Source organism: Gigantopelta aegis, chromosome 9 (genome assembly GCF_016097555.1).
Source record: "Gigantopelta aegis isolate Gae_Host chromosome 9, Gae_host_genome, whole genome shotgun sequence".
NCBI lineage: Eukaryota > Metazoa > Mollusca > Gastropoda > Neomphalida > Peltospiridae > Gigantopelta > Gigantopelta aegis.
Window position 1 is genome coordinate 155,440 of NC_054707.1, and position 26,579 is coordinate 182,018.

The 26,579-nt window shown below is 42.2% G+C and overlaps 1 protein-coding gene across 1 annotated transcript; it reads left to right on the plus strand.

The window, feature by feature from the left end:
* The first annotated feature begins 1,347 nt into the window (after nucleotides 1–1,347).
* LOC121381188 lies at nucleotides 1,348–25,797 on the plus strand. Its single transcript, XM_041510372.1, has 14 exons — nucleotides 1,348–1,583; nucleotides 5,187–5,245; nucleotides 7,437–7,642; nucleotides 9,114–9,242; nucleotides 9,907–10,023; nucleotides 12,163–12,326; nucleotides 13,012–13,255; nucleotides 14,924–15,049; nucleotides 15,597–15,788; nucleotides 16,232–16,467; nucleotides 17,366–18,763; nucleotides 22,849–22,975; nucleotides 24,233–24,380; nucleotides 25,217–25,797. The coding sequence occupies exons 1-14, from the start codon at nucleotides 1,576–1,578 to the stop codon at nucleotides 25,243–25,245; spliced, it is 3,183 nt and encodes a 1,060-aa protein (XP_041366306.1). The 5' UTR covers nucleotides 1,348–1,575; the 3' UTR covers nucleotides 25,246–25,797.
* Nucleotides 25,798–26,579: the final 782 nt, after the last annotated feature.

Here is a 26,579-nt window from a genome sequence, read left to right on the forward strand (position 1 = left end):
CCCAACCAGCCAAGACCAAGCCGCCGCCGGAAGCCGTCCCCCTGAAAGAGGAAGAGAACGAGGACGAGGACGAGGACGAGGACGAATGGAGCCTGGCCCTGGGTGGACTTCGCCATCAGCTCCACCCGTACATGCAAGGGGACACTCTTCAACCGACCAAACTCCGGGGAGGTTTCGCTAACATCGACTGGAAGCCAATGGAGGACGGCAGCAGCTACGAAATCCACCACAAGATCTTTGGTAGTACGCCGGGAGTGATCGTGGCCCTTCGAAGGGACCAGACATATAGACAGTGCGTCATGTTTAGGAAGATGGACAACAGGTCTCTTCACATGATGCTCAGAGCAGTCTGCGGCCCCGGTTACTCCACGGTAGTACAGGCTCTACGCCAGCGACAAAACCAGCTGCCGACACTCCGAGCAACTCCAGGATCCCCGAGATAACCAACCTTAACTAGGACAGGTAACCTCCTTTGGGCTTAGTTGGACTTTAAACATTTTCGATCGAGCTTCTAAATTCTTATGTTTATTTTTTTATAAATAGTCCAACGCACTTTACTTTGGCGCCCGTTCAATTGCTCAAATCACCTTAAAACCTTTTCGGCCGAGCAGTCAAACTTATTTTTGGGTTTAAATTCATAGTCCGGACATGATGCTAGGTGCAGTTAGTCTCCGTAGACATAGTTTTTTCTAGCTAGACCCGAAGGAATCGAAATTCAGCCAGTCAGAACACGGCCCATTTTCGGTGTCTACTAGTCGGTCCGCGCAGTCGCTGGACACTACTAAATACTTGTATTCCAAATTCCGCCCACCTCAAACTCCCCCCCCCCCCCCCCCGTCCTGGACTTAGTCACTGGCGAAGTCAGAGATTAAGCCCATGACAGGCGTACATGAAGCTTTCGTGGCATATATGTACGTTAAACCCTTAACAACAACAACAACAATTAAAACTGCACACACATAGGCGTCGGAATCAGAGATGGCCTTGGACGCATACGCACATACGCACACACACGCACACGCACGCATACACACTTGTTTGAAAATGATGCACCCCAAGATAAAAATCAAGTTAATTAATAGCTGACCCCTTTCACCCCCTCCCCCGTAGTAATCATCTTCCGACGCCTATACTTTGATATATCTGGAGAAGACCCTAAAAATATCTAGTTACTTTTAGTTAGGTGCGGTCTGAATATATTGGGCGAATTGAACGTTTCGTCAATCAATATTCACTTATAAAATATAATACTGAAATGCTATATCCTCATAACTGACTAATAAACTGCACATGGACGGTTTGTAAACCCCCCCCCCCCCACACACACACACACGCACACCTGTACTGTTTGTGTATACCAGAAGGTACCGCACTTGCTCAGTTACGGCGTTACTCTCTCTCTCTATATATATACACGACTCAATTGACGTTGGTATGCAGATGTAAGCGCGCCGTATCGATCGCGTGTTGATGTAAGATGCAACAGGTGGTGTGAGTATCCGAGTTCAATACACGGTGTGACTCAGGGCACACTGGTAGCGGCGAGTTGATCCACTTTGCAAGTCTCCAGCCAATATGACCAAGTGAGTGTTTATTATTGTTTTTAAAATACTTTTTGTACTGTATTTATTCCATGGTTAGTAGACTTACTTTACGTTAAGTTCTTAAGGACTAAGATGTTATTTTTGGGGTTGGGGGTAACATTAATCTTATGTAGGTCGGTGATGTTGATAAACAAGACTCTTTTACTGAGTAAAACATAATAGGCCAAAACAGGGCAAAACCCTTCGAGGCCTTAACAAAACGCGTAATTTTCGTTAAGCGCTTATTATATATATCAGGTATGGACCCGTAGGAACGACATCTGGAGTGGGGGACACATTCTTTACAATGTTTTGTTTTGTATACAACGTTTCATAACGTGATGAAACTGTCTACTATTGCGCATGTTACGATCTATACATTTTATAAAAAGTAAAATTATTTCTGCATGTGTTTGTGCATTCAGTCTATCTACGACGAGGGGCTGTGGTGCGCGCGCACCCCATCCCCCATAAGCACACGAGCTACCATTTTAAAGGGGTGGGGGTAGGGTGGGGGGGGGGGGGCAGACTGCTTTTTGCCCGAAAATGTTCGAATCTGGGTAACAGGATTACTACCAAACAGCTATACAGGAAAGGAAGAAAAGAAATGCTTTATTTAACGACGCACTCAACACATTTTATTTACGGTTATATGGCGTCGGACATATGGTTAAGGACCACACATATATTGAGAGAGGAAACCCGCTGTCGCCACTTCAAGGGCTACTATTTCGATTAGCAGCAAGTTACCCACAGGCAGGATAACACATACCACGGCCTTTGATATACCAGTCGTGGTGCACTGGCTGGAGCGAGAAATAGCCCAATGGGCCCACCGACTTGGATCGATCCCAGATCGACCGCGCATGAAGGGAAAGCTTCACCACTGGACTACGTCCCGCCATGACTATATAGGGCTGCAAATGAATCAGTACGCATTTTGACCTGGATTAAAACTGATATTATGAGTAGAGTGATGGAAATACATGGTGAACACATTTCAGGCCGGCTCATTCTGACACAGAGGAAACAAAAAGCATTTGTTGGTTTTGTTTAACGACACTACTAGAGCACATTGATTTATTAACCATCGGCTATTGGATGTCAAACATTTGGTACTTTTGACATATATAATCTTAGAGAGGAAACCCATGTTTTCATTAGTGGCAAGGAATCTTGTATATGAATCATCCCACAGAGAGCATAGAACATACTACGGCCTATGATATACCAGTCGTTATGTACTGGTTGGAACGAGAAATAGTCCAATAGGCTCACCGACGGGGATCGATCTTAAACCGACCGCGCATCAAGCGAACGCTTTACCGCTGGGCTACGTCCCGCCCTTGAAGAAAACCTGATTTTAAAGCACTTCGTCACATACAGTATTGCTATACTAGAGTGAGGCAGTGGCGGGGACGGAGAGGTGGTTCATGATTTTAAAGCTCTTTGTCACATACAGTATTGCCGTACCAGAGTGAGGCAGTGGTGGGGGCGGAGAGGTGGTTCATGATTTTAAAGCACTGTGTCACATACAGTATTGCCATACCAGAGTGAGGCAGTGGTGGGGACGGAGAGGTGGTTCATGATTTTAAAGCACTCTGTCACATACAGTATTGCCATACCAGAGTGAGGCAGTGGTGGGGGCGGAGAGGTGGTTCATGATTTTAAAGCACTCTGTCACATACAGTATTGCTATACCAGAGTGAGGCAGTGGTGGGGACGGAGAGGTAGTTCGACCCTACGACTCGCGCATATGAGGCGAACTCTCTACACACTAGCCTAAATCCCATCCCGCTTGCTTTCAGGCAACTATCTCTCTGAGCTTATAGAGCAAACATAAATGTCTAACGTAATTCCGTTATATTAGCGACCATCATTTCTTAATAGTTCGTTCTGTATAGAAGTTCAAACGAACGTTTGATGCGTACTATTGAATTCAGTACTCGAGGGTCAAACTACTCGACCCGGACCCGAGTACTCGACACTTATACTAGATGATAATGAGACTAATAAGGAATGAAGTAAAATAGCATTATGCATCTTAATTCCAGCGCTGAACATGGATGCCCAATGATGTCATTGTATTGCATTCAACACATTCGACTTTTGTTTTCCCTTCATGTCTCATAACTCTATGATGTAACCGGCGGCACACATGGCAAAATAACGTTAATTTGTTTTAGAATTAAATGAGAGTGCTCTTTCTTGCGCGGGTACTCGTGTCCTGTGAACGGTCTTGCGTCTTGCTAGACTCGTCCGTAGTACTCGTGGATACCCTACACACCAAGAGGCGAATATAAACTATTATTTTAAATAACTTAGATTCAACGTCTCGCCCCCCCCCCCCCCCCCCACACCTTATGAAGGAAGCGGGATGCCACCGAAACATTGTTGCAAAAGCGATGTTCGCGTTTAATTTTAAACTTTACATATTTTGTTCTGTTAAACTGTCACCACTGAAAATAAGGGTTCCCATTTGGTATTACTCTGAGCTGTACTTCCGGTACTGTGACATCGCTCTGCAGTCAGCTGTTGACTATCCACACCCATCACGAGACTGGTGTAATGACTGGTTCGTTGGCACAATGAATGGACCACTAGCGCATTGTACGCGGTGTGACATAAAATTTATATACATTTACAATCAATTGTTCTCCACTTACTTCGTTTCTACACAGCAATATCGTGGTTTGTGTTCAACAATACATTACACGTGTATTGATTTTCCGCCATACAGATACAGGGTACAATAGGTTTGGTGAAGCAGGGAGACGTGACTGAAATAATACAAACAAAATATATTGCACTGAGATGTAAATTTAACGCATTTGAATACATGCATTATTTTTCCATTTTGCGTATTATTATTATTTTTTTTTTTTATGAACAACAGCCGTTATAACGTTTTACCGCATTACGTCGATTTTGATAGATCCAACGTTTATATCCATGGTTGTCTGAAACTAGCGGAGAAATGGCGCTGGTCATTTGCTCCGCCCCTGACTCTAGTCGAAATAGAACCCCACCCTCGCAACAAATTACCTCGCTCTTAAAATGACGTGATTTATATTTCTGTAAAATATCCCAGTGATAAAGTGTATGCCTGATGTGGGTCGGTTTAGAATCCCTATCAGTGGACCTATCAATTGGGCTATTTCTCGTTCCAGCCAATGGACCACGACTGACATATCAAAGGCCGTGGTATATGCTATCCTGTCTGTGGTATGGTGCATATAAATGATCCCTTGCTACTAATGGGAAAGTGTGCATTAGTGGCGCTCTTGGGCTTTGAAGTGTTGATGAATGCACATCTGTGTTATCATATGTCCATTTATTTACGAACCGTGTTTTGGCGCCTGTACTGGGTCGCGCTATCAAGTGGCAGTCCTCCTACAAACGGAGTGGGGACCATATATTGCGGTCAGTATCAGCTCTCCTTTGTAGGGTTGGGTGTGGGGGTTTGGGGGCTATATACCTGCATTTGTCATGACATGTCTAGTTTTCAAAATGAGTCGCGGGGTCATGTTCCCGAGACCCTCTAGACCCGACGTACAGCTAAAGTAGATTGGTCCGTAACGTGTGTTTATCATTTTATTTCAGCATGACCCAGTGTACGGTTTTCGACTACCTTCTTGAAAGTGGCGCAGCAATACTCACAGGTGAGCAAGGTGGAGCTCGAGATAGCGAGTGTAGAACAATATTACTTTAAAATGTTATATTATGTGTGTGTGTGTGTGTGTGTGTGTGTCTGTGTGTGTGTATGTGTGTGTGTATGTATGTGTATGTGTGTGTGTATGTGTATGTGTATGTGTATGTGTATGTGTGTGTATATGTGTGTGTATGTGTATCTGTGTGTATGTATTTGTGTCTGTATGTGTATGTGTGTGTCTGTATGTGTGTGTATGTGTGTGTGTGTATGTGTATATGTGTGTGTATGTGTATGTGTGTGTCTGTCTGTGTGTGTATGTGTGTGTGTATGTATGTGTGTATGTGTGTGTATGTGTGTGTCTGTCTGTCTGGGTGTGTGTCTGTCTATATGTGTGTGTGTGTCTGTCTGTCAGTCTGTGTGCGTGTATGTGTGTGTGTCTGTCTGTCTGTGTGTGTATGTGTGTCTGTGTGTATGTGTGTGTGTGTCTGTGTGTGTATATGTGTATGTGAGTGTATGTGTGTATGTGAGTGTGTGTATGTGTGTGTCTGTGTCTGTCTCTGTGTGTGTGTGTGTGTGTGTGTATGTGTGTGTATGTGTGTATGTGAGTGTATGTGTGTATGTGAGTGTGTGTGTATGTGTGTATCTGTGTGTATGTGAGTATGTGTGTATGTGAGTGTATGTGTGTGTATATGAGTGTGTGTGTGTATGTGAGTGTGTATGTCTGTGTGTATGTGTGTATGTATGTGTGTGTGTGTGTGTGTGTCTGTGTGTGTATGTGTATGTGAGTGTGTGTGTATGTGAGTATGTGTATATTTGTGTGTGTGTATGTGTGTGTATGTGTGTGTGTGTGTGTATATGTGAGTGTGAGTGTATGTGAGTAAGTGTATGTTTATGTGTGTGTGAGTGTATGTGTGTGTGTGTGTGTGTGTATGTGAGTGTGTGTGTATGTGTGTATGTGTATGTGTATGTGTGTGTATGTGTGTGTGTATGTGTGTGTGTGCGTGTGGTTTATTATTATTATTTATTTTTCTTATACATATACATGTACTTATCTTTGTTTGACACCCAGTACTCTTTGTGTTTGTGGTCGGGTGTCGTTAAACAGCCATTCATTCATTCACTCACTCACTCATCCATTTATTCATTCATTCATTTGTTCATCTGGATTAACAGTTTGCTGTTGCAGGTTGTTGGTTCTACAGGGGTCTGAAATGTATTTTAGATGTGGTAAGCAGTGGTATATTTTATAGAAGTGCAAAATATACAGGGAGTCTAAAATGTATTTTACATGTGGTAAGCAGTGGTATATTTTATAGAAGTGCAAAATATACAGGGGGTCTGAAATGTATTTTAGATGTGGTAAGCAGTGGTATATTTTATAGAAGTGCAAAATATACAGGGAGTCTGAAATGTATTTTAGATGTGGTAAGCAGTGGTATATTTTATAGAAGTGCAAAATATACAGGGGGTCTGAAATGTATTTTAGATGTGGTAAGCAGTGGTATATTTTATAGAAGTGCAAAATATACAGGGAGTCTGAATTATCAGTTTGTATGTAACAGGTGGTTAAATTACATGGGTCTGAATGGATTTTGTATTATAGGGGTGGTCTCCTTACAGGATGCCTAAGTTAGGAGTTATATTATAGAGAAAGTCTGTTTACAGGGGTTTGAATGTACAGTTTATATTATAAAGATGGTCTGTTTATAGGGTCTGTATTAATAGCATGTATTACAAAGGTGGTCTGTTTACACGGCTCTGTATTAACAGTGTATATTACAGAGGAGGTCTGTATACAGGGGTCTATATTAACAGTGTGCATTATAGAATGGTCTGTTTACAGGGTTCTAAATGTAACAGTGTGTATTATGAAGGTGATCTGTTTACATGGGTCTATATTAACAGTGTGTATTATGAAGGTTGTCTGTTTACAGGGGTCTATACTAACACTGCGTATATTGAAGGTTGTCTGTTTACATAGGTCTATATGAATAGTGTATATTATAGAGGTTGTATGTTTACAGGGTTTTGTATTAAAAGTGTGTATAGTGAAGGTAGTCTGTTTATAGGGCTCTATATTAACAGTATGTATAATTAAGGTAGTCTGTTTACAGAGTTCAATAACAGTTTGTATCATAAAATTGGTCTGTTTATAGGGGTCTATACTAACTGTGTGTATAATGAAGGTGGTCTATTTATAGGGGGCGTGGATCTGCTCGAGAACCCGATCCTGATAATCCGGCCGGGGCGCGTTCAGCAGTGCGAGCTCGTGACGTTGTTGCTGCACTATCTGAAGACGATGTCGTTGTCGCTAACGTCACCGCCCACAGTCACGTGTGTCGCCGACCTCCAGGCCACCGGCAAGAACGACATCATCGACTTCGTGGAGGCGCTGGAGGCCGTCGAAGTAAATATATATCTCTCACAAATCTCAATAATTTTAAAACAGATAGTGCTTCATAGATTTAATAGGAAATTCCACCTTTAGAAAATTCTATGTGCACAAAACCTCATTTTGAGATATCGCTACTTGATGTTTGGAGCTGCCATATCTGAGTCACAGAGAGGTCTTTGCAATAGTTTTAATATAACAACAGTGTCTTAAAATACCATATGTTTAATATGTAGATAATTTTATTTTCTATCAAATAGGATGGATAACTCTTTTTTGGAAAAATTGCAGTTAGAACCTTATAATTCTCAGGCCACGGAATGACACTATTAAAGATTTTACCATTGCAAATACCATTAGGCCTTTTACAGAGTTTACTATTAAAATTTTCAATTAAAATTTCCACTATTACAAATTTCACTATTGCTTATTCCACTGTTAACATTTTCGCTAAACTATAAATGCATAGTAAATGTCCAGTGAATGTGGCAATCTCTGAATGAAGGAATAAATACAATGCAGTGAGCGGTTCTAGCAAACTTTGTAAAACGTTCGTATTTATATCACAATAAAAATATGTATATAACGGGGCGTTCCATTATCACCAATTTTAACTTTAAATACCTATTGTAGTCTCATTATTTTAACTTTAAATACCTATTGTAGTCTCATTATTTTAACTTTAAATACCTATTGTAGTCTCATTATTTTATCTTCACAAGGAACAAACCAATAAGGCAAACTTTCAGATCTGGTCCCCGTTCCACGAAGCGATCTTAGCCCTAAGATCAACTTAAGTGCATAGGATAGCTATGCGCTTAAGATAATCTTAGGGCTAAGATCGCTTCGTGGAACGGGGCCCTGAAGAAGCTTAAATAATGATTCGTTAAAACACAGCGTGCTAGAAATACCAGGACCCAACGCCAGGCTCCCTCCAGAAGAAAGTTTGTTTTATTTAACGACACCACTAGAGCACATTACTTTATTAATCATCGGCTACTGGATCTCCAACATTTGGTAATTTTGACATATAGTCTTAGAGACAAAACCTGCTTCATTTTTCCTATTAGAAACAAGATATTTTATATATGCACCACCCCAAAGACAGGATAGCACATACCACAGCCTTTGGTGTACCAGTCGTGGTGCACTGGCTGGAACGAGAACCTCAATGATAAAACCTATTCATGTGCTATAAAGCAAGGTAATAACTGTTGTGTGATCAATACAGGTGAGGTGATCGATACAGATGAGGTAATCGATACAGATGACGTGATCGATACCGATGAGGTGATCGATACAGGTGAGGTGATCTGGAACATCAAGATGATGTCCAGTGACACGGATTCTTATCTTGTGCAGATATTGTACGTCTTATACATGTGTTTTGATTATAACCTAGCTAGACCTATAACCAATACTAACTATAGCTGTTTGAAATCGCATCGACGTAAAGATTGTTTATCTCTTTATGATTGTCATTCAGACACCAGTGAGAGGTCGAATCACAGCTCTGTATCTGCTGAAACCCAAGGTCAAGGACAGGAGTCAGCTACTGAAGAAGTTACTGGGATTGAAGACGAGCAAGACCTACCACAAGTCTCAGATCTTTAAGGTTGGTGGGATGATAACAATGACCTGTCGATCGGTATTACTCAATCTGATACATTCTTCGTTTATACCGCCACCTTAGCTTTATCTCCTTCAAGTCCAATCTCATTTCTTCTTGCTATGGCAACGCCTTCTGGCGCTTGTTGTCCAGATCCACATCTCAGTCCATGCCTGTACAACCTCAACCGTAGCGATTTGTTGTTATCAATGGTGGTCATTTTGAAAAACAAGATGGCGACCGCAATTGTGATCAGATCACGTATGTCCTGCTTTTAAATGAAAGAGAATTAAAAACTGTACCAGTATACAAATTTCCATGCTTTTTTTTTACATTTTGAATAATTCAAGTATATTTTGACATAAGCTACTAGACTATCACCAGGAGCTTTATTCTTGTCAGTCGTCTCTAACATTCACCACCAACCCTTGTGCCATTTCAAGTCACATATCTGTCATTCACCATCAGCACTCTGTCAGTGCATGTCATATATCTGTCATACAACAGTAACATCACCTGCTCTTTTTGTGTGTTGATCTGAACACTTAATCCTTGTCCAAATCTATGACAAAAAAGAAGATTTCATCAGTTGTACTGTGGATCATCAATTGTAAAGAAACAAATTACATATATACCCTCTTGTAGATTATTAGACTATAACACATTGCAGGTTTTCCTCGTGAAGAGTCGCCGAGAGCTTCACAAATATATCGAGATCAGTGAGCTTCCAGAGGAACTTGGTGGACTCCTACACTACGACCACCAGGCCTGGCTTTACTTCTACAAGGTAAGGCGTGTTTTGATATACATTTCTTGTTACACTAGTGCGAGGAACTTGGTGGACTCCTACACTACGACCACCAGGCCTGGCTCTACTTCTACAAGGTAAGTCGGTGTTTGGCTATACATCTCTTTTTACACTAGTGCGAGGAACTTGGTGGACTCCTACACTACGACCACCAGGCCTGGCTCTACTTCTACAAGGTAAGTCAGTGTTTGGCTATGCATCTCTTGTTACACTAGTGCGAGGAACTTGGTGGACTCCTACACTACGACCACCAGGCCTGGCTCTACTTCTACAAGGTAAGTCAGTGTTTGGCTATACATCTCTTGTTACACTAGTGCGAGGAACTTGGTGGACTCCTACACTACGACCACCAGGCCTGGCTCTACTTCTACAAGGTAAGTCAGTGTTTGGCTATACATCTCTTGTTACACTAGTGCGAGGAACTTGGTGGACTCCTACACTACGACCACCAGGTCTGGCTCTACTTCTACAAGGTAAGTCAGTGTTTGGCTACACACCTCGTGTTACACAAGTGCGAGGAACTTGGTGGACTCCTACACTACGACCACCAGGCCTGGCTTTACTTCTACAAGGTAAGTCAGTGTTTGGCTATACATCTCTTGTTACACTAGTGCGAGGAACTTGGTGGACTCCTACACTACGACCAGCAGGTGTGGCTCTACTTCTACAAGGTAAGTCAGTGTTTGGCTACACACCTCTTGTTACACTAGTGTGACGAACTTGGTGGACTCCTACACTACGACCACCAGGTCTGGCTCTACTTCTACAAGGTAAGTCAGTGTTTGGCTACACACCTCTTGTTACACTAGTGTGACGAACTTGGTGGACTCCTACACTACGACCACCAGGTCCGGCTCTACTTCTACAAGGTAAGTCAGTGTTTGGCTACACACCTCGTGTTACACTAGTACGAGGAACTTGGTGGACTCCTACACTATGACTACCAGGCCTGGCTATACTTCTACAAGGTAAGTCAGTGTTTGGCTACACACCTCGTGTTACACTAGTGTGACGAACTTGGTGGACTCCTACACTACGACCACCAGGCCTGGCTCTACTTCTACAAGGTAAGTCAGTGTTTGGCTACACACCTCGTGTTACACTAGTGCGAGGAACTTGGTGGACTCCTACACTACGACCACCAGGCCTGGCTATACTTCTACAAGGTAAGTCAGTGTTTGGCTATACACCTCGTGTTACACTAGTGCGAGGAACTTGGTGGACTCCTACACTACGACCACCAGGCCTGGCTATACTTCTACAAGGTAAGTCAGTGTTTGGCTACACACCTTGTGTTACACTAGTGCGAGGAACTTGGTGGACTCCTACACTACGACTACCAGGCCTGGCTCTACTTTTACAAGGTAAGTCAGTGTTTGGCTACACACCTCGTGTTACACTAGTGTGACGAACTTGGTGGACTCCTACACTACAACCACCAGGCCTGGCTCTACTTCTACAAGGTAAGTCAGTGTTTGGCTACACACCTCTTGTTACACTAGTGTGACGAACTTGGTGGATTCCTACACTATGACCACCAGGCCTGGCTCTACTTATACAAGGTAAGTCAGTGTTTGGCTACACACCTCGTGTTACAGTAATACGAGGAATCGTGCCCTGATTACAGACATATATACATACATCAATCCATCTATCCATCCATTTATCCATCTAATGATCCAAACCCATCCATCCTTCCATCCATGCATCCATCAACCGATCAATCCATCCATCCATCCATCCATCCATCCATGCATCCATTCACCCACCCGTATATCCATTCATCTTGCTTTATACAACATGCATGCATCTATCCATTGATCCATTCATACATACATCCATGCACCCATTCATCCATCCCATGAATGCATGGATACACACACATATAAGCACGCGCGCGCGCACGCGCACACACACACACACACACACACACACACACACACACGAGAGAGAGAGAGAGAGAGAGAGAGAGAGAGAGAGAGAGAGAGAGAGAGAGAGAGAGAGAGAGAGAGAGAGAGAGATCTACTGCAACAGATTTTGACATGTTACAACTACCTCTGGAATACAAGTTATTGTAGTCATGACAGAGTTAAAACGACAAGTGTTTCAATGTTTCAGACAGTGACACCATGTATCCAGGCGGTCAGTGAGCTGGTCACTTCTCTCCCCGAGATCCGCGACCGAGTGGACCTGCTCCAGGAGTACGACCTGTCTGGTCGCAGTTCTACAGATCTGACCAGTCTCAGACAGGAGCTGCTCCACAAATACCAGACGCTGATCAGGTGAGTTGATACCAGACTCTGATCAGGTGAGTTGATACCAGACTCTGATCAGGTGAGTTGTTACCAGTCTCTGATCAGGTGAGGTGATACCAGACTCTGATCAGGTGAGTTGATGCCAGACTCTGATCAGGTGAGTTGATACCAGACTCTGATTTGGTGAATTGATACCAGTCTATCATCAGGCGAGTTGATACCAGTCTATCATTAGGTGAGTTGTTACCAGTCTATCGTCAGGTGAGTTGTTGCCAGTCTATCATTAGGTGAGTTGATGCCAGTGTTTGAGAAAACGTATCAGACTCTGATCATGTGAGATTAACTCTAGGTTAGTTATACATAGTTTGAAGTCATTGAGTATTATGTACAATCCAAGTACAAATGTAAAACTATTGTCACATCTTGAATTCTATCATACAGATTCCAGATCTATCAGACTACACTGGTATTTTTACACTGAGAGGATATGACATTGAACCGTCAATGGTGTAAAATTGTATGTATGTGTGAAAACTAAATACTAGTATTTCAGTGGGAGGTTGGAACATATATGACCTACAGACTAATTTGTGGTAGCAGTCTAAATATCATTTTGACTTGGACTTGATGCAGTAATACGGGTTTGATTACGATAGATGTTTCATCATTCGAATTTACAATGAAACGTCTATTCCTATTTGTTTCTGTTCAGAGAAGCTCGACTGACGGACATCGTGGACCAGTGTAAGCAGACGATGCACTTCCTGGAGAGCCCGGATGACCCGAGTCTGAGTCTCGTTCACCGCAGACTGGTGAAGGAGGCTGCGCACTGCCTGCGCACGAGCTTCGTGCAGATCAAGGAGTACCAGACGGAGATCGAGACTCTGTGGGACAGGGCAAACGACCGACTGGTCACAGCGCAGAGGATCGAGAAGTGCAAAGAGCTGGCCAACGAGGTCAGTAGTCAGGGCGGGACCAGACTAAGTGAGGGGCAGTATGAAGACGTGGATTGAGCTAGGTCCAATTAACGAGCTACTCTCGGCTTACTAATTTCTAAAACTATACATAGCTCTCTATCTTTATCGTTCGGCTGACCATTCAAAAAATTTGCCTAACTTCCTTCATCAAAAATGCGCACCCATTCTCTTTGGCTTAATCCAAATACCATAGCACCATACCACCCTTCGCCTGTTACTGGCTCTGGTTGGACTGCTGCTGCTCCCTTGCACCTGCCAGTGCAGGCGGTTCCCCCTCCAACCCACCCCACCCCTTTTCTGTCCTGGACGGAGAGCCGGCCGAGGTCGGCACCTGTGCCCAGGACAGGCATGCATTACAACAGCTTGCTATGAATGTGCACGTTAATTCTCTTGAATAGTTGGATAGACGTGCATTTAGACAGTGGGAGGAGGCTAAGGAGGCCAATAGGGTGTGGTGGTGGTGGTGGTGGTGGTGGTGTGTGTATGTGTGTGTGTGTGTCTGTGTGTGTGTCTGTGTGTGTATGTCTGTCTGTCTGTCTCTCTCTCTCTCTCTCTCTCTCTCTCTCTCTCTCTCTCTCTCTCTCTCTCTCTCTCTCTCTCTCTCTCTCTCTGTGTGTGTGTGTGTGTGTGTGTAACGGTCGGATATTTTAGCAATATGCAGTATACAGACGTGAATATAGCAAGTGGGAAGGGGCTAAGGGGTCTGAACATCTATTTTAGTCAGGGCAGTAGGATAATGGGTGGGATGGGGTGGGGGTAATGGTAAGATAGTTTACCAATATGCAGTATGCAGATGTGAATTTAGGCAGTGTGTGTATGTGTGTGGGGGGGGGGGGGGGGGGGGGGGGTTAAGGGCCCCAGACCTCCATTTTTAGACTGTAATTATTTTGGCCTTCGTATGAGGTGTTGCTTCGAGGTGCAAACCAAATAAATGCTTGTTTATGACAACTTTCGCGGACTGTTTGGGATAGAGATACGATTTCGATTTTATGTATGTTTCACATGACTGACACGAAGGTTGTTGTTTGTTTATGCTTATTTTCTTGCTTATATCCAATTAAGATTAAAGCACTCTGTCCTTTGCACACACAGCAGCTATCTGGGTTTTCTGTCCAGAACAGTGGGTTTGTGGTTAGTTGATAGTAAAGACAATTCGATGTAGTGGTCTTACACCTACACACTGAGTTGTTAAACTAGCTTTTGGTAGGAGCCCGCATCGGGATGCGAACCCTATACCTACCAGCCGTAGAATATTCTGCTCTCAGATAATTGTTTTGTGGTTGTATGTATGACGTCACTGACACAAATGTTCTACTCAAAGCTAAGTTACTGTTTTGTGTATCTTACGTATGCATGACGTCACTGACACAAATGTTCTACTTTAAGATAAGTTACTGTTTTGTGTATCTTACGTATGTATGACGTCACTGACACAAATGTTCTACTTTAATATAATGTACTGTTTTGTGTATCTTACGTATGTATGACGTCACTGACACATATTCTACTTTAAGATAAGGTACTGTTTTGTGTATCTTACGTATGTATGACGTCACTGACACGAATGTTCTACGTTTAGCTAAGTTACTGTTGTGTGTATCTTACATGTGTATGACGTCACTGACACGAATGTTCTACGGTCCTCAGATGGAGGAGACGATCGCGATCAAGTACAGACCTCAGCTGAAGGAACATCCGGCCATCGGCAAGACTCTCAGTCAGGCGGAACTCTACCGAGCGCACTTCACAGCCGCCATTTACGAGCCGTCCAAGGTAACATCTTACATAGCCTTCAATATAGCAGGGTTTTTACGTGTGATTTACATAAACTCAGTATGTAGTTTAATAAATATCTCATGAATTTTGTTTAGCCAGATATATTTGTGTTATTTCATGAAGCATTCAACTTGATGGCCAATATCTGAACGTATTGTGTTTCATGTCTAACATAGCTTTCATATTGAAAAAATACATGTTGCTAGTAGGTTCGAATCAAGGACGGAACTATGTGACATTACACTGGTGTGTCTCCCCCCATCCTCTTCTCGAGATGACGGGTCCCATTACCCCATGTTCATTATTTCATTTTTATTAAAGCAGGGACATTTTTAGCTTTACATTTAAACATAGAGTTTTTGTATCTCGCGTTAATGCCCCTTACGCCCACCTCTTTGGAAATGCTAGACCCCCTTTGTCAACTAGTGTGTTTATTTGACATAATATAGCATCGTTTCATACACTTACAGTCCCTTGAACTAAAAACTTTTTTTACATTGATAAATGAAAACCTAAATGAAGATCGATGGCTGTGTAATTACAGGATTTGTTGAACACTGCGACGGAAACTCTCGAAGTCTTAAGTAAGCTGTCTGCAGATAGCCCGGAAGTTGTCGCTAGCATCGCTGACGTCACACAACAACTTTCGCGCGCAGTGCACCCGTTCACCGACCAGCTGCAGGAAATACAGACCACGTACATCGCCGTACACGTCTTCCACATCCTGCTTAGCAAGGTCCGTACTGCGTGACATACAGGTTAATTTGTAAAGCAAGGTATTTAATTGTTTATGTCTATGATGTATATTGGGATTGAAAGGTGGTAGACGGGATGAAACATACTGTTACGCGTCTGATCTCCTAGGAAGTGGCGCTCTCCCCAAGGACGCGCACCTGATAGTGGATGATGCAAGCAATCACGGCTTTGACAGAAACGCCTTTTCTACTCTGCCTGGTGTAGAGATTTTGATCACGGAATACAGTTGTTTAGCTTAGATTGTATGCAGCATGATGCCGCTTATAGATTTTGATTTGGTAGAAACTAGAATACACACAACATATTATCATAAATTAATTAATTTATTTGTTAATGAATTAGATTGATGGATTGGTGGATCGATCGATTGATTTGTTTGTTTGCATTTTCTCTCTACCTGTTACAAATTTGTTATTTAAACAGTCAGTACACTGGTATAAGAAAGTTCTGAAGTTCCTGCCAGAATCTCTGAGGCATCACGTGACCCAGCGCGCGCACAACAAGCTGATAGCCACGCCCCGCGAGTGGAAGCTTACGGTGAAGACGTTCCTGGACAAACATCCCTCCCCTCGCGAAGAGCATCTCATCAGAATGGACTCGGACATTCCTCACCAGATCCACCGGTCTCTCAAACAACAGGCTCACACCGTCGCACTGCGGTGAGAACTCTCGCTGAATTTGTTGAACTACACCTGCACGCGTGCTTGTAAAACATTTCGAACGTCTAAACTCACATTTTTAATGACGTCACATGCATGCAGCTTGTACGGCTTTGTCATTCTGTCAGTGTCAGATTGTTAAGAGTCTAGTCCAGGGCTCACTCTGAAAAATATTGTTCTAGCACGCTTTCACATATGTAGAGTATTTCTTGGAAAATCATTAAACAGTGGCTAATATAACAAACTTTTATTAGCCAGATATTAAATGTTGTAGCTACTTTGTATAAAAATTAGCAATGTGTAGGGTGGGCTCTGTTGGACTGTAACAGTTTTATAAAAGCACGGGGCCAGAACACATTTTAAACTACAGCTATTTGCTATATTTTGATACTTAGTTAATAGGAAAAGAAAGGAAACCTGCTGCCACCTCCTAGGCTACTCCTATCAATAAAACAGCATGGGATCGTTTATGTGCACGTTTCCATAGATACGACAGAACATACACGTCGTTTGTTGTACCTGTTGTGGGTTAGTGGCTGAAACGGAGCGATCTACCGACTGAACTAAATCCCACCCCTAAACATATACATATTATTTAACTGTATTATAACATTTGCCCAGTTAAACTGTAATATAACATTTGCATACGTGTACCCTGTTAAACTGTAATATAACATCTGCATACGTGTACCCTTTTAAACTGTAATATAACATCTGCATACGTATACCCTGTTAAACTGTAATATAACATCTTCATACGTGTACCCTGTTAAACTGTAATGAGAAAATCTCACACTGTTGTTAGATTATTATAGTCTCACTTTGTTATTGTCAAGCTCCATTAGATCTGAAAAACTAAACAAAACACGTAACACCTAAATCTGACTTCTCTTTTTAGCATTCGGTTTTTAAATCGCCTTCTGAGAAGCAAGTGTCTGCCCGTGAAGCTGATTCTGGCAGCGTTTAAATGGAAAGACGAAATCACCAGTCGCCAAGGTTCCCAGTTTAGCAGATACCACACGTCCAAGTCAGGACATCGCCTCAGGAGAAACAGTCAAAAAAGAAAGGCAACAAAACGACAGACTAGTTCGACTGCTGGCGATATTGGCGCAGTTGATGGGCAGCACAACTCATCACTGGGCACCAACAGGAAATACCGAGACTCTTCTTCGTGGAACACTGCTGATGATGACAAACTTGACCTTGAAAACCTTTCAGAAAGGTATCAAAAAAACTGGGAGGATTTAGCGTCTGCGCGACAGCTGGAGAGATTCACAAACGGACAGAACAATCCAGTGACGCAATCAGTGACGTCGTACAGCGCTAATCAGAACGAAGGTAATGAACTGGAGACTGTGTACGCCTGTTCCTCGAGGTCGCTTCATTCCGCCCAGGATGAACGAAGTCACAATTTCCCATCACCAAGATCGCCTCTCTCGCCTACAGAACGATTTGTGAATCTGACTTTGACTGCCAACAACAACAACAGAGAGGAAACCCGCCGCGTGTTCTCGCTGGACGGCTCGTCGCTGTACGACGCGGGGTCGGAGTCCGGGATTGAGGTGGCCGAGCGCGAGGACCCGTGCGACTCGCTCATGAAGAAGATCCGCGCCGTCTCCACGAGTCGTCTGCCCAGCGACCTCAAACTGAAGTACGTCTCAGAACTCATCTCGTGCAGCCTGACGTCAAGTCGCCATCACGTGACCAACACGGCGGACTCCTCGATGTCTGACCACGAGGGATACCGCAGACCGTATTTATCTAAGAACAGCGGTAACCATAACAACACGTTAAACAATCTCGGCCAGGTCTCGACAATGAGACAAAATCTTGCCCACTCTATGGATAATCTGAATCATTCGGACGCCGATGTGATGAGTCTACCTCCAATGCGAGGCTCGTCTCTACGTGACGTATCAACCTTCTCAAACGAGAGACGTCCCAGCCGCCAGTTTGACAAGTCCCTCATGTGCAGTTTCAGACCAGAAGACATCAGCCTCGTTTTGGAGGATGTTTCCGGTGACGTCACTAACCTCGGGTCACAGTACAAGTCTCTAAACAGTCTGGGGAGCCTCACAGACAGAAGCGGGTATTCTGGCAGACGATCGCTGTCCCTGGACGACCTACTCGACGAGAGTTTCTCTCTGAGTCAGGCGTCATGGGCCGCGGCCGACCTGGACGCGGCGAGTAGCGTCATGGACATCATAGACTGGTCCGCGGTCGAAGACAGAGACTCGGTGTCGTCGCTCAGTCTACAGGCCGATCTCAGCAGACTGAAGCAGTGTCAAGAACACAGGTAAACCATGGGAGGATACTGGATTTTTCGGACAATAGTCCTTTGTCCCTAGTGAATGTTTGGTCTGGATTTTATTAAAAATTATTCAACAAATTACTATAATGCATAGGACACTAGCCAAAGCTTCTGTAAGAGCTAGTGACTTTCTTAAAAAAAATGTTCAAACACTGGAGGTGGTGCAATTTTAAAGAATCCAGGGAGTGCGTGCAACGTATAAAATGGTACACGCAGTATTCAAAAGCAAGCTAAAATGCAGTACCGGTACTATTATCCTGTTCAATTATTTAGACCCAAAGTTTTTTGCAAATGTTACGTTTATTTCCTATTCGATATTTGTTTTCTTTGCATTTACATGAAAACAAACCCAAACCCCGACAGGTTTTATATACAAATCATCATATAAAATGCACGAAGTTGACTTAATTCCACTTTTTAAAAATCTCTGTGTCGTTTGAATGCACGTTATTTCGCCTATAAATAAATAAGGTCATTTGCATATCAAAAGCATCATTCTATAGTGCGTTTCAAACTAATGTTCGGTTCTATCGTCCTATCCGCACAAATCGTAGTATGACCTATATTTAAGAAAATATCTGTAAACATGAAGCAGGCGCGGATTCAGGTGGGGAGTTCAAGTGACAAAACCTCAGTTTGAAAAACAAATTTTTTCAAATATTATAATTATATTGTGGAATACACAAGAGCGCGCGCTGAAGGGAGAGACAGAGACAGAGACAGAGACAGAGACAGAGAGAGAGAGAGAGAGAGAGAGAGAGAGAGAGAGAGAGAGAGAGAGAGAGAGAGGGTCATTTATGTAACGACGCACTCATCATATTTTAATCTATTGTTATAGGGAGAGAGAGAGAAGCATATGGTATGCATGCGATTGGTGGAGGTGTGACCCTCTGCACAACCCCAACCCCACTTAAGGCTTCTTTTGTATATGGAGCGGGACGTAGCTCAGAGGTAAAGCGTTCGCTCATGGTAGGTCGACTGATCGATCCCACATGGTGGACCCATTGGGTTGTGTCTAGTTCCAGCCTGTGCACCACAACTGATGTATAAAGGCTGTGGTATGTGCTATCCTGTCTATGGGATGGTGCATATAAAACGTCCCTTATTGCTTAGCAAAATTGCTTATCGGAAACAGTGGCCCATGTGGCGGTAGCGAGTTTCTTTCTCACTGTCATAATGCTCCTTAACCGTTTTGTCTGACGCCACATAAACGTATATCAAATGCGTTGAGTGTGTCGTTAAATATGTATGTATGTGTAGTCTATATGCATTTCTAGTCGATTAATTTATAGGTTGTTAAGTTGTTTGATAGTAAATGATATGGAAATAAATTGTTTTTGGTGTTAAAGAGTTCATGCATACATTAAAGTAATACTCCTGATGGGTATGGAGAAATAACTTAATCAGTCGACGAACTAATTTCTTCATCACTATCTTCGTTAAGGGGGACTATCACGGGGGTATTTTATTTCTTATAAAACTATTTTGTTTTCTAAAATCTTCTTCGATCTTTATTACATGTTTAACTGCGTCAGAGAAGTGTGTAGGTGTGACAGAGTTCAATGCATGTGCAAGTTCTCTCCGTACCGTGGTCATTTTACCATCATTATGACGAGCTATGTGCCCTTTGACTTGACTCCAGATCAGTTCTATCGGATTGAGTTCAGAATGTCTTGGCGGCAGTCTTAGACACAAGTGCCCATGGCGTTCAGCAATATCATCAGTAACAAATTGCTTTGCACATTTGTTACTTTTCACAAGTTCATAAAGAACTGGCTTTGTCATGTTACTCTCAAAAGGTATATTTTTGTTTCGTAGCCACGACTGAATTTCTTCCTTTTTAGCATTTAGTGCAGGACATCGTGTAATCTCAGTTAATTTGTTGTGGTAGCTTGCGTTATCCATGACGATAACAGAAGGTTCTGGTAGAGAAGGCATAAGTTGTTCTTCAAATCTTTTGATGAAATTGTTATGATTCATCTCACCATGATAGTCTCCGTCTGTTTTTTTAGCCTCAAAGATCAATTCACAGCCATCTATCAATCCATATTTATCACAGCCAGCATGACAAATAATAAGTCTTTTTTCCTTCCCAGTCACCGAACAGAGTTTAGGAACTCGATCAGCAGCGTCTGATTTCGGCAGGTGATTGGCGGTACTTGTGCCCGGGTGGATATCTGTCCAGTGGTGGGATGTTGTGTGGTTGATATTCACCCAGGTCTCATCTTGATATACTATTAAATACCCCTGTTCTCGTACACTGGATATTTCATGGAGATAGGATAGTCTCCTGTCTGATATATTGGCGTCCTCAAAAATCACTTTTCCGGTTGTAGACATATGTTGGTATTTAAAATCGAGGTCATAGAGTGTTCTTCGTAAAGTTGATATGGATATGTTGATTCCACATTCCTCCCTTAAAGCCACGTTAATCTTATGTAATGTAGGTAATTCGCCCACTCTATAAAATCTGTATACTCGTCGTCTAATAACATCTTTCTGTTTTCGGTCGCGTTTTTTAACAGTGATTTCTGTGCTTGGATTCGTAGAGCTTAGATTTTTCACAGTTCTTTTTACTGTTGAAACCGAAACTTTAAGTGCAGCGGAAACTCAATCGACAATTCGATAAGAAGCATACCTAGGTCTACCGCGCTGATATTCATCTTCAAAATAATCGAAAACGTTCTTAATACACGATTTTACATCAACTGAAGTGTTTTTCGATTTACCCATATTTTTCCTCAAATAACAATAACAAGAATGTCGACTAATACATTTTCAATGAATTTATATACCCTACCTTACTTATATTTTACGTGGTTTACACATTGCTACAATAGCACGTGCAGTCATAGATCGAAATAATGATGTTATTGACCAAGCAATGCTATCGTATTTTGAACATTCAGGGCTGTGTCTGCAGGATGAAAAAGTGGTTGAACCCATACGAGTCCGAACAATAGCCCTTTGGTTTTTCGCATTACAAATGTAACACCCCACACCCAAACCCCAGCCCCTAGCACCACCCTAAATACTATATATATATATATATATATATATATATATATATATATATATAATTTTAGAGGCAAATTAAATAACATTTTTATTATTATTTGATGTTGGTGGCCTTTGACATTTTATCCCCCCCCCCCCCCCCCCCAATTCCCCCCCCCACCCCCCTGGTCTTCTGGGTTCGGCCCTGCATTAAATTTATTTATAAATTTGGAAAGCACATTCCTGCGGTGTGTGAGGTGATTTGTGTTTATTATTGTGCTACACCTCAGTTGTGTTAGGTTAGGTATGGTATGCTAATATATAATTGATATAATAAAATAAAATACATAATACATTAGCTAAATTTATTAAATATAATGCACCTACAAGAAAGGGTTACATGTTCTGTTTGTTTACATGTATGTTTAACGGAAAGATTAGACAATGCTGTTACACACTGCAAAACAATGATAACCTTGATTTAGTGAAACAAGCTATAATGGCCTTCACGTAGCCTCAGATCCCAATGTTTTGATATGCAAATGACCGTAGTTATTTATAGGAGAAATAACGTGCATTCAAACGACACAGAGATTTTTAAAAAGTGGAATTAAGTCAACTTCGTGCATTTTATATGATGATTTGTATATAAAACCTGTCGGGGTTTGGGTTTGTTTTCATGTAAATGCAAAGAAAACAAATATCGAATAGGAAATAAACGTAACATTTGCAAAAAACTTTGGGTCTAAATAATTGAACAGGATAATAGTATTTATGTGGCAACCTTACCCAGAAACGCCAAACTTGTCTTCCTCGAAAAAGTAAAAAAAAAAAAAAAAAAATGGTATTCATTTGATAAATATTGGATTTTTGAAGCACTTCGACATTTAAGGGTAGGGCTTCATAGACAGGTCAACCCCAAATAAACAAATTCGCTCGGTCACCTCGCCAAAATCACAGAATCCCCTTCTGAAATAATTATAACTGATTATCTTACGTTTGTGACTGTAAAAGTGTATGTGTCAGTCTTATAAAGACGTGATTTCTTACCGCTCGTGTTATTTGATCACCAGGCTGGCCGAAGTGGCTGAGCTGTCGGAGGAACAAGGCCGCTACAACGACATCGAGCTGACCGCCGAGTCTGTGAACCAGGACGACGTCGAGATGAGTCTGATGAGGTCGGAGACCATCCTTCAGGAGGTGAGTCACACTGAACACGTGTGCAGTGTAGTGTGTATCACTAGTCCTGTTCTAATGTTAAAATAGCTGAACAGTAGTACAAAACTTTCACTGAGTGTTTGACAGCACATATTCCTAAGGTAAATTGGGCTTCCATATTTTGTAAATATCCTGGTGGTCAAGCGGTTAAAGTCCCGGGCACTGTTCCACTAAGCTTTCTTAACGATAAGATCACCATAACAGCATACAGTCCTAACTGTGGTTAAAAGGTCCTAGATCCCGTTCCACAAAGCGATCTTAACGCTAAGGCCACTTTAAGTGCATAAGATACTTATGCACGTAAGGTGATATTAGGGCCAAGGACTGTCAAATATGATGCGAGTCATTACCATAGGTTCAAATCCTGCCAACTGACACAGAAAGCGACAGGCACTTCCTGTAGTCGTAAAACAGCACATTGATTCGTGGGATCAGTGACGACCTTGTCGACGCTTCTTTTAGTGCAGAATTATAATGATGGAAGGAAATAAAGGAACACACAAGTTGAAATAACGAATATTGACTACAACCCAAACCCTCGTACATAAAGTCTGGAGGCTAACCACGTTACTGCCATTCAGCCTCATACTAGTGACACCCACATTTTTAAAATTATTTTTTAATTTTTTAATACAGATACAACTATGCTCCCAATAAATTAAAATGTGTCCCCTTATTTTCCCCATCAGAATACGAGTTTGAATTTGTTAATGGTTTTGTCTTTTATAGAGTATGTAGCCATGGGCGGATCCAAGGGGGGGGGGGGGACCAGGGGGACGCGTCCCCCCAAAAAAATTGTTCAAGTGCCCTCAAAATGTCCAAGTGCCCTTTTTGTTTGTAGAATTTTTTTTTTTTTAAGTAAACAATAATTATATTGTAGATAAATGAAATCAAGATTTTCGTGTACATGCGCAAGCTTGCAGATATGTGTCTGTGTTATTGAGTCTCAATGGGGCCCCATTGAGGTTCTAACGCGAGTGACGCCAATTTACTTCATTATTGCTAGTATATTATGACGTAGAACTGTAGGAATTCATATTAATTGTAAATATCAAAACTTGTAGTAAGGTGCCCTTTTGACGAGTCAATGTGCCCTTCTTTTTTGGTCCCCCCCTAAAAATATTTCCTGGATCCGCCCATGGTAGCTTGTTATACACTAATTCAGAATATGATGTAGTCTATGTATTATAATAATCTTATGACATTAAGTGTTGTCACTGAAGTTCATATCCATCACAGGAAGAAGCTACATTGCACGAGCGCATGCACAGGATGTCATTATCCAACTCAGAGACGCACGTGCTGCCAATGAGACTCAAGAAATCAGATTCACGTGATCAGGGATACGACAGCCCTTCGAGCATGCGCACTGGAGCCAGTGAATGTGGTTGGTTTACTTAAACACAAGTAGAAGGGGGCTGGGGAAGAGGTGTGAGATGAGATCCTTGTGATTAACAATCATAGACCTGTTTCTAAAGGTTAAAGTGCCTCTGTAAAGACGCATTTTATTAGATGTATGGAAGGAAATAGTATTTACATGAATATATCCGATAGTTATTTAAAAAACCGCGACCTGTGATTAACAATCATAGGCCTTTTTCTAAAGGTTAAAGTGCCTCTGTAAAGACGCATTTTATTAGATGTATGGAAGGAAATAGTGTTTACATGAATATATCCGATAGTTATTTAAAAAACCGCGACCTGTTTTTTAATAGTAATTGTCCGATGCCAGCAGAGCTATATTTAGCCTATAACACACAAAAAGGGGTTATCCCAGAGGTTCCCAGCGAACTCGTCACCACTTGAGAATTTTACAAAATTACCAATCTAATTAAAATTAGCTCCACTATTACATGTAATTGCAAAATGACGAAACGAAGTGATGCTAATGAATATGGCTCTCCGTCCAGAATAGCAAATTAATGGAAAATCCACCTACCACCATCCCACCCTAAGTGTTTCAGTGAAAGTTGTATATTAGCATGGTTGCATATTAAAATAAGTGAATAAAACATGTTCATCTTGAGCGGGGGAGGAGTGGGGTGGGGGGGGGGGTGGGGGAGGGGGGAGATCAGACCCATCGAACCATCTAGATCCGCACCTGTAAACGTAATGAAATTGGTTCTATAGCAGAAAATTGAAATTGATAGACAACAAAAATATCTGTACCTCATATAGCAACCCATCGAGATTGATGTCTTATTTTTTAACTTTATTTTTCAGCTGCCTTTGATGGTCCTGACTTTTACTGACTGTGATGTCCCAGTTCATAAGCGAACACTGCGCATGACATACCGCAGACGACAAACTATCTGGATTAATCCGGTCGGCAAAGACGTTATCGCATTTAAAATCGTACCTCTTTACCAGGGAGTCCAAAAGAAGTCGCTATCAAACAGATGCAGCATCTCAAACTGTCACACGCACCCTTGAATGTCTTCTCAATCAAAAGGTGGACAGGACGTAGCCCAGTGTTAAAGCACTCACATGGTACGCGGTCTGTCTGGGATTGATACCCGTTGGTGGGCCGATTGGGCTATTTCTCGTTCCAGCCAGTGCTTCGCAACTGGTTTAATAAAGACTGCGGTATGTACTATCCTGCTTGTGGCATGGTGCATACAAAGGTCCCTTGCTGCAAATTGAAAAGAACAGCCTATGGCGGGTGTCCTCTCTCGTTATGTTTGTAGTTGTTAACAATATGTCCAACGCCACATAACTGTAAATAAAAATGTGTTTAGTTCATTGTTAATTAAAACATTATTTCCTTTTCCTTCCCCAGACACTGGACCCCCAACTCTGAAACTGGGGATGGGGGGGGGGGGGGCACATTATGATTTGCCCCCCCCCCCAATACCCCCCTCCCCCACCTCCAAGTTTAAAGGCGATAAAAGTAAGGATCTGAATGAATATTTGTATTTCTACATCGACTAATTTTCTGGAAAGTTCAGAAGAATGTAGCTTATAATTGATCATATTATTAGGACATTGTTTTAGTACGACCAGACTTGATTATAACAGGACCCATTCTTCTCTCCTTCTAAACAAGGACATAGCCCAGTGGTACAGCGCTCGCTCGATGAGCGGTCGTTCTGGGATCGACCCCCGTCGGTGGGCCCATTAGGCTATTTCTCGTTCCAGCCAGTGCATCACGACTGGTATATCAAAGGCCGTGGTATGTACTACCCTGTATGTGGGATGGTGCATATAAAAGATCCATTGCTGCTAATCGAAAAGAGTAGCCCATGAAGTAGCGACAGCGGGTTTCCTCTCTTATTATCTGTGTGGTCCTTAACCATATGCTTGACGCCATATAACCGTAAATAAAATGTGTTGAGTGCGTCGTCAAATAAAACACTTCTTTCTTTCTTTCTCCTTCTAAACAATGACTTAGTCGCGTGATGGTAAACCTCGGCCTTTTCCGTAAAGGTTACGGCAAGTTCTTATGGCAGATGGTATTTGTGTAGTGAGATCTAATCTTGTACGACTTCTAACATCCCAGACGGACAAGTACTGGGCAATATAATCTGATTCTTTATTTCATTTCAACTTATTTTCGTGCCTATATCCAATTACGGTTCAAGCACGC

Excerpts from the sequence above, each read along its gene's own strand:
- LOC121381188 (XM_041510372.1), top strand. Across the intron at positions 12,327-13,011 it reads AAATACCAGACGCTGATCAG|AGAAGCTCGACTGACGGACA; the intron begins GTGAGTTGATAC and ends GTTTCTGTTCAG. Across the intron at positions 13,256-14,923 it reads GCAAAGAGCTGGCCAACGAG|ATGGAGGAGACGATCGCGAT; the intron begins GTCAGTAGTCAG and ends TACGGTCCTCAG.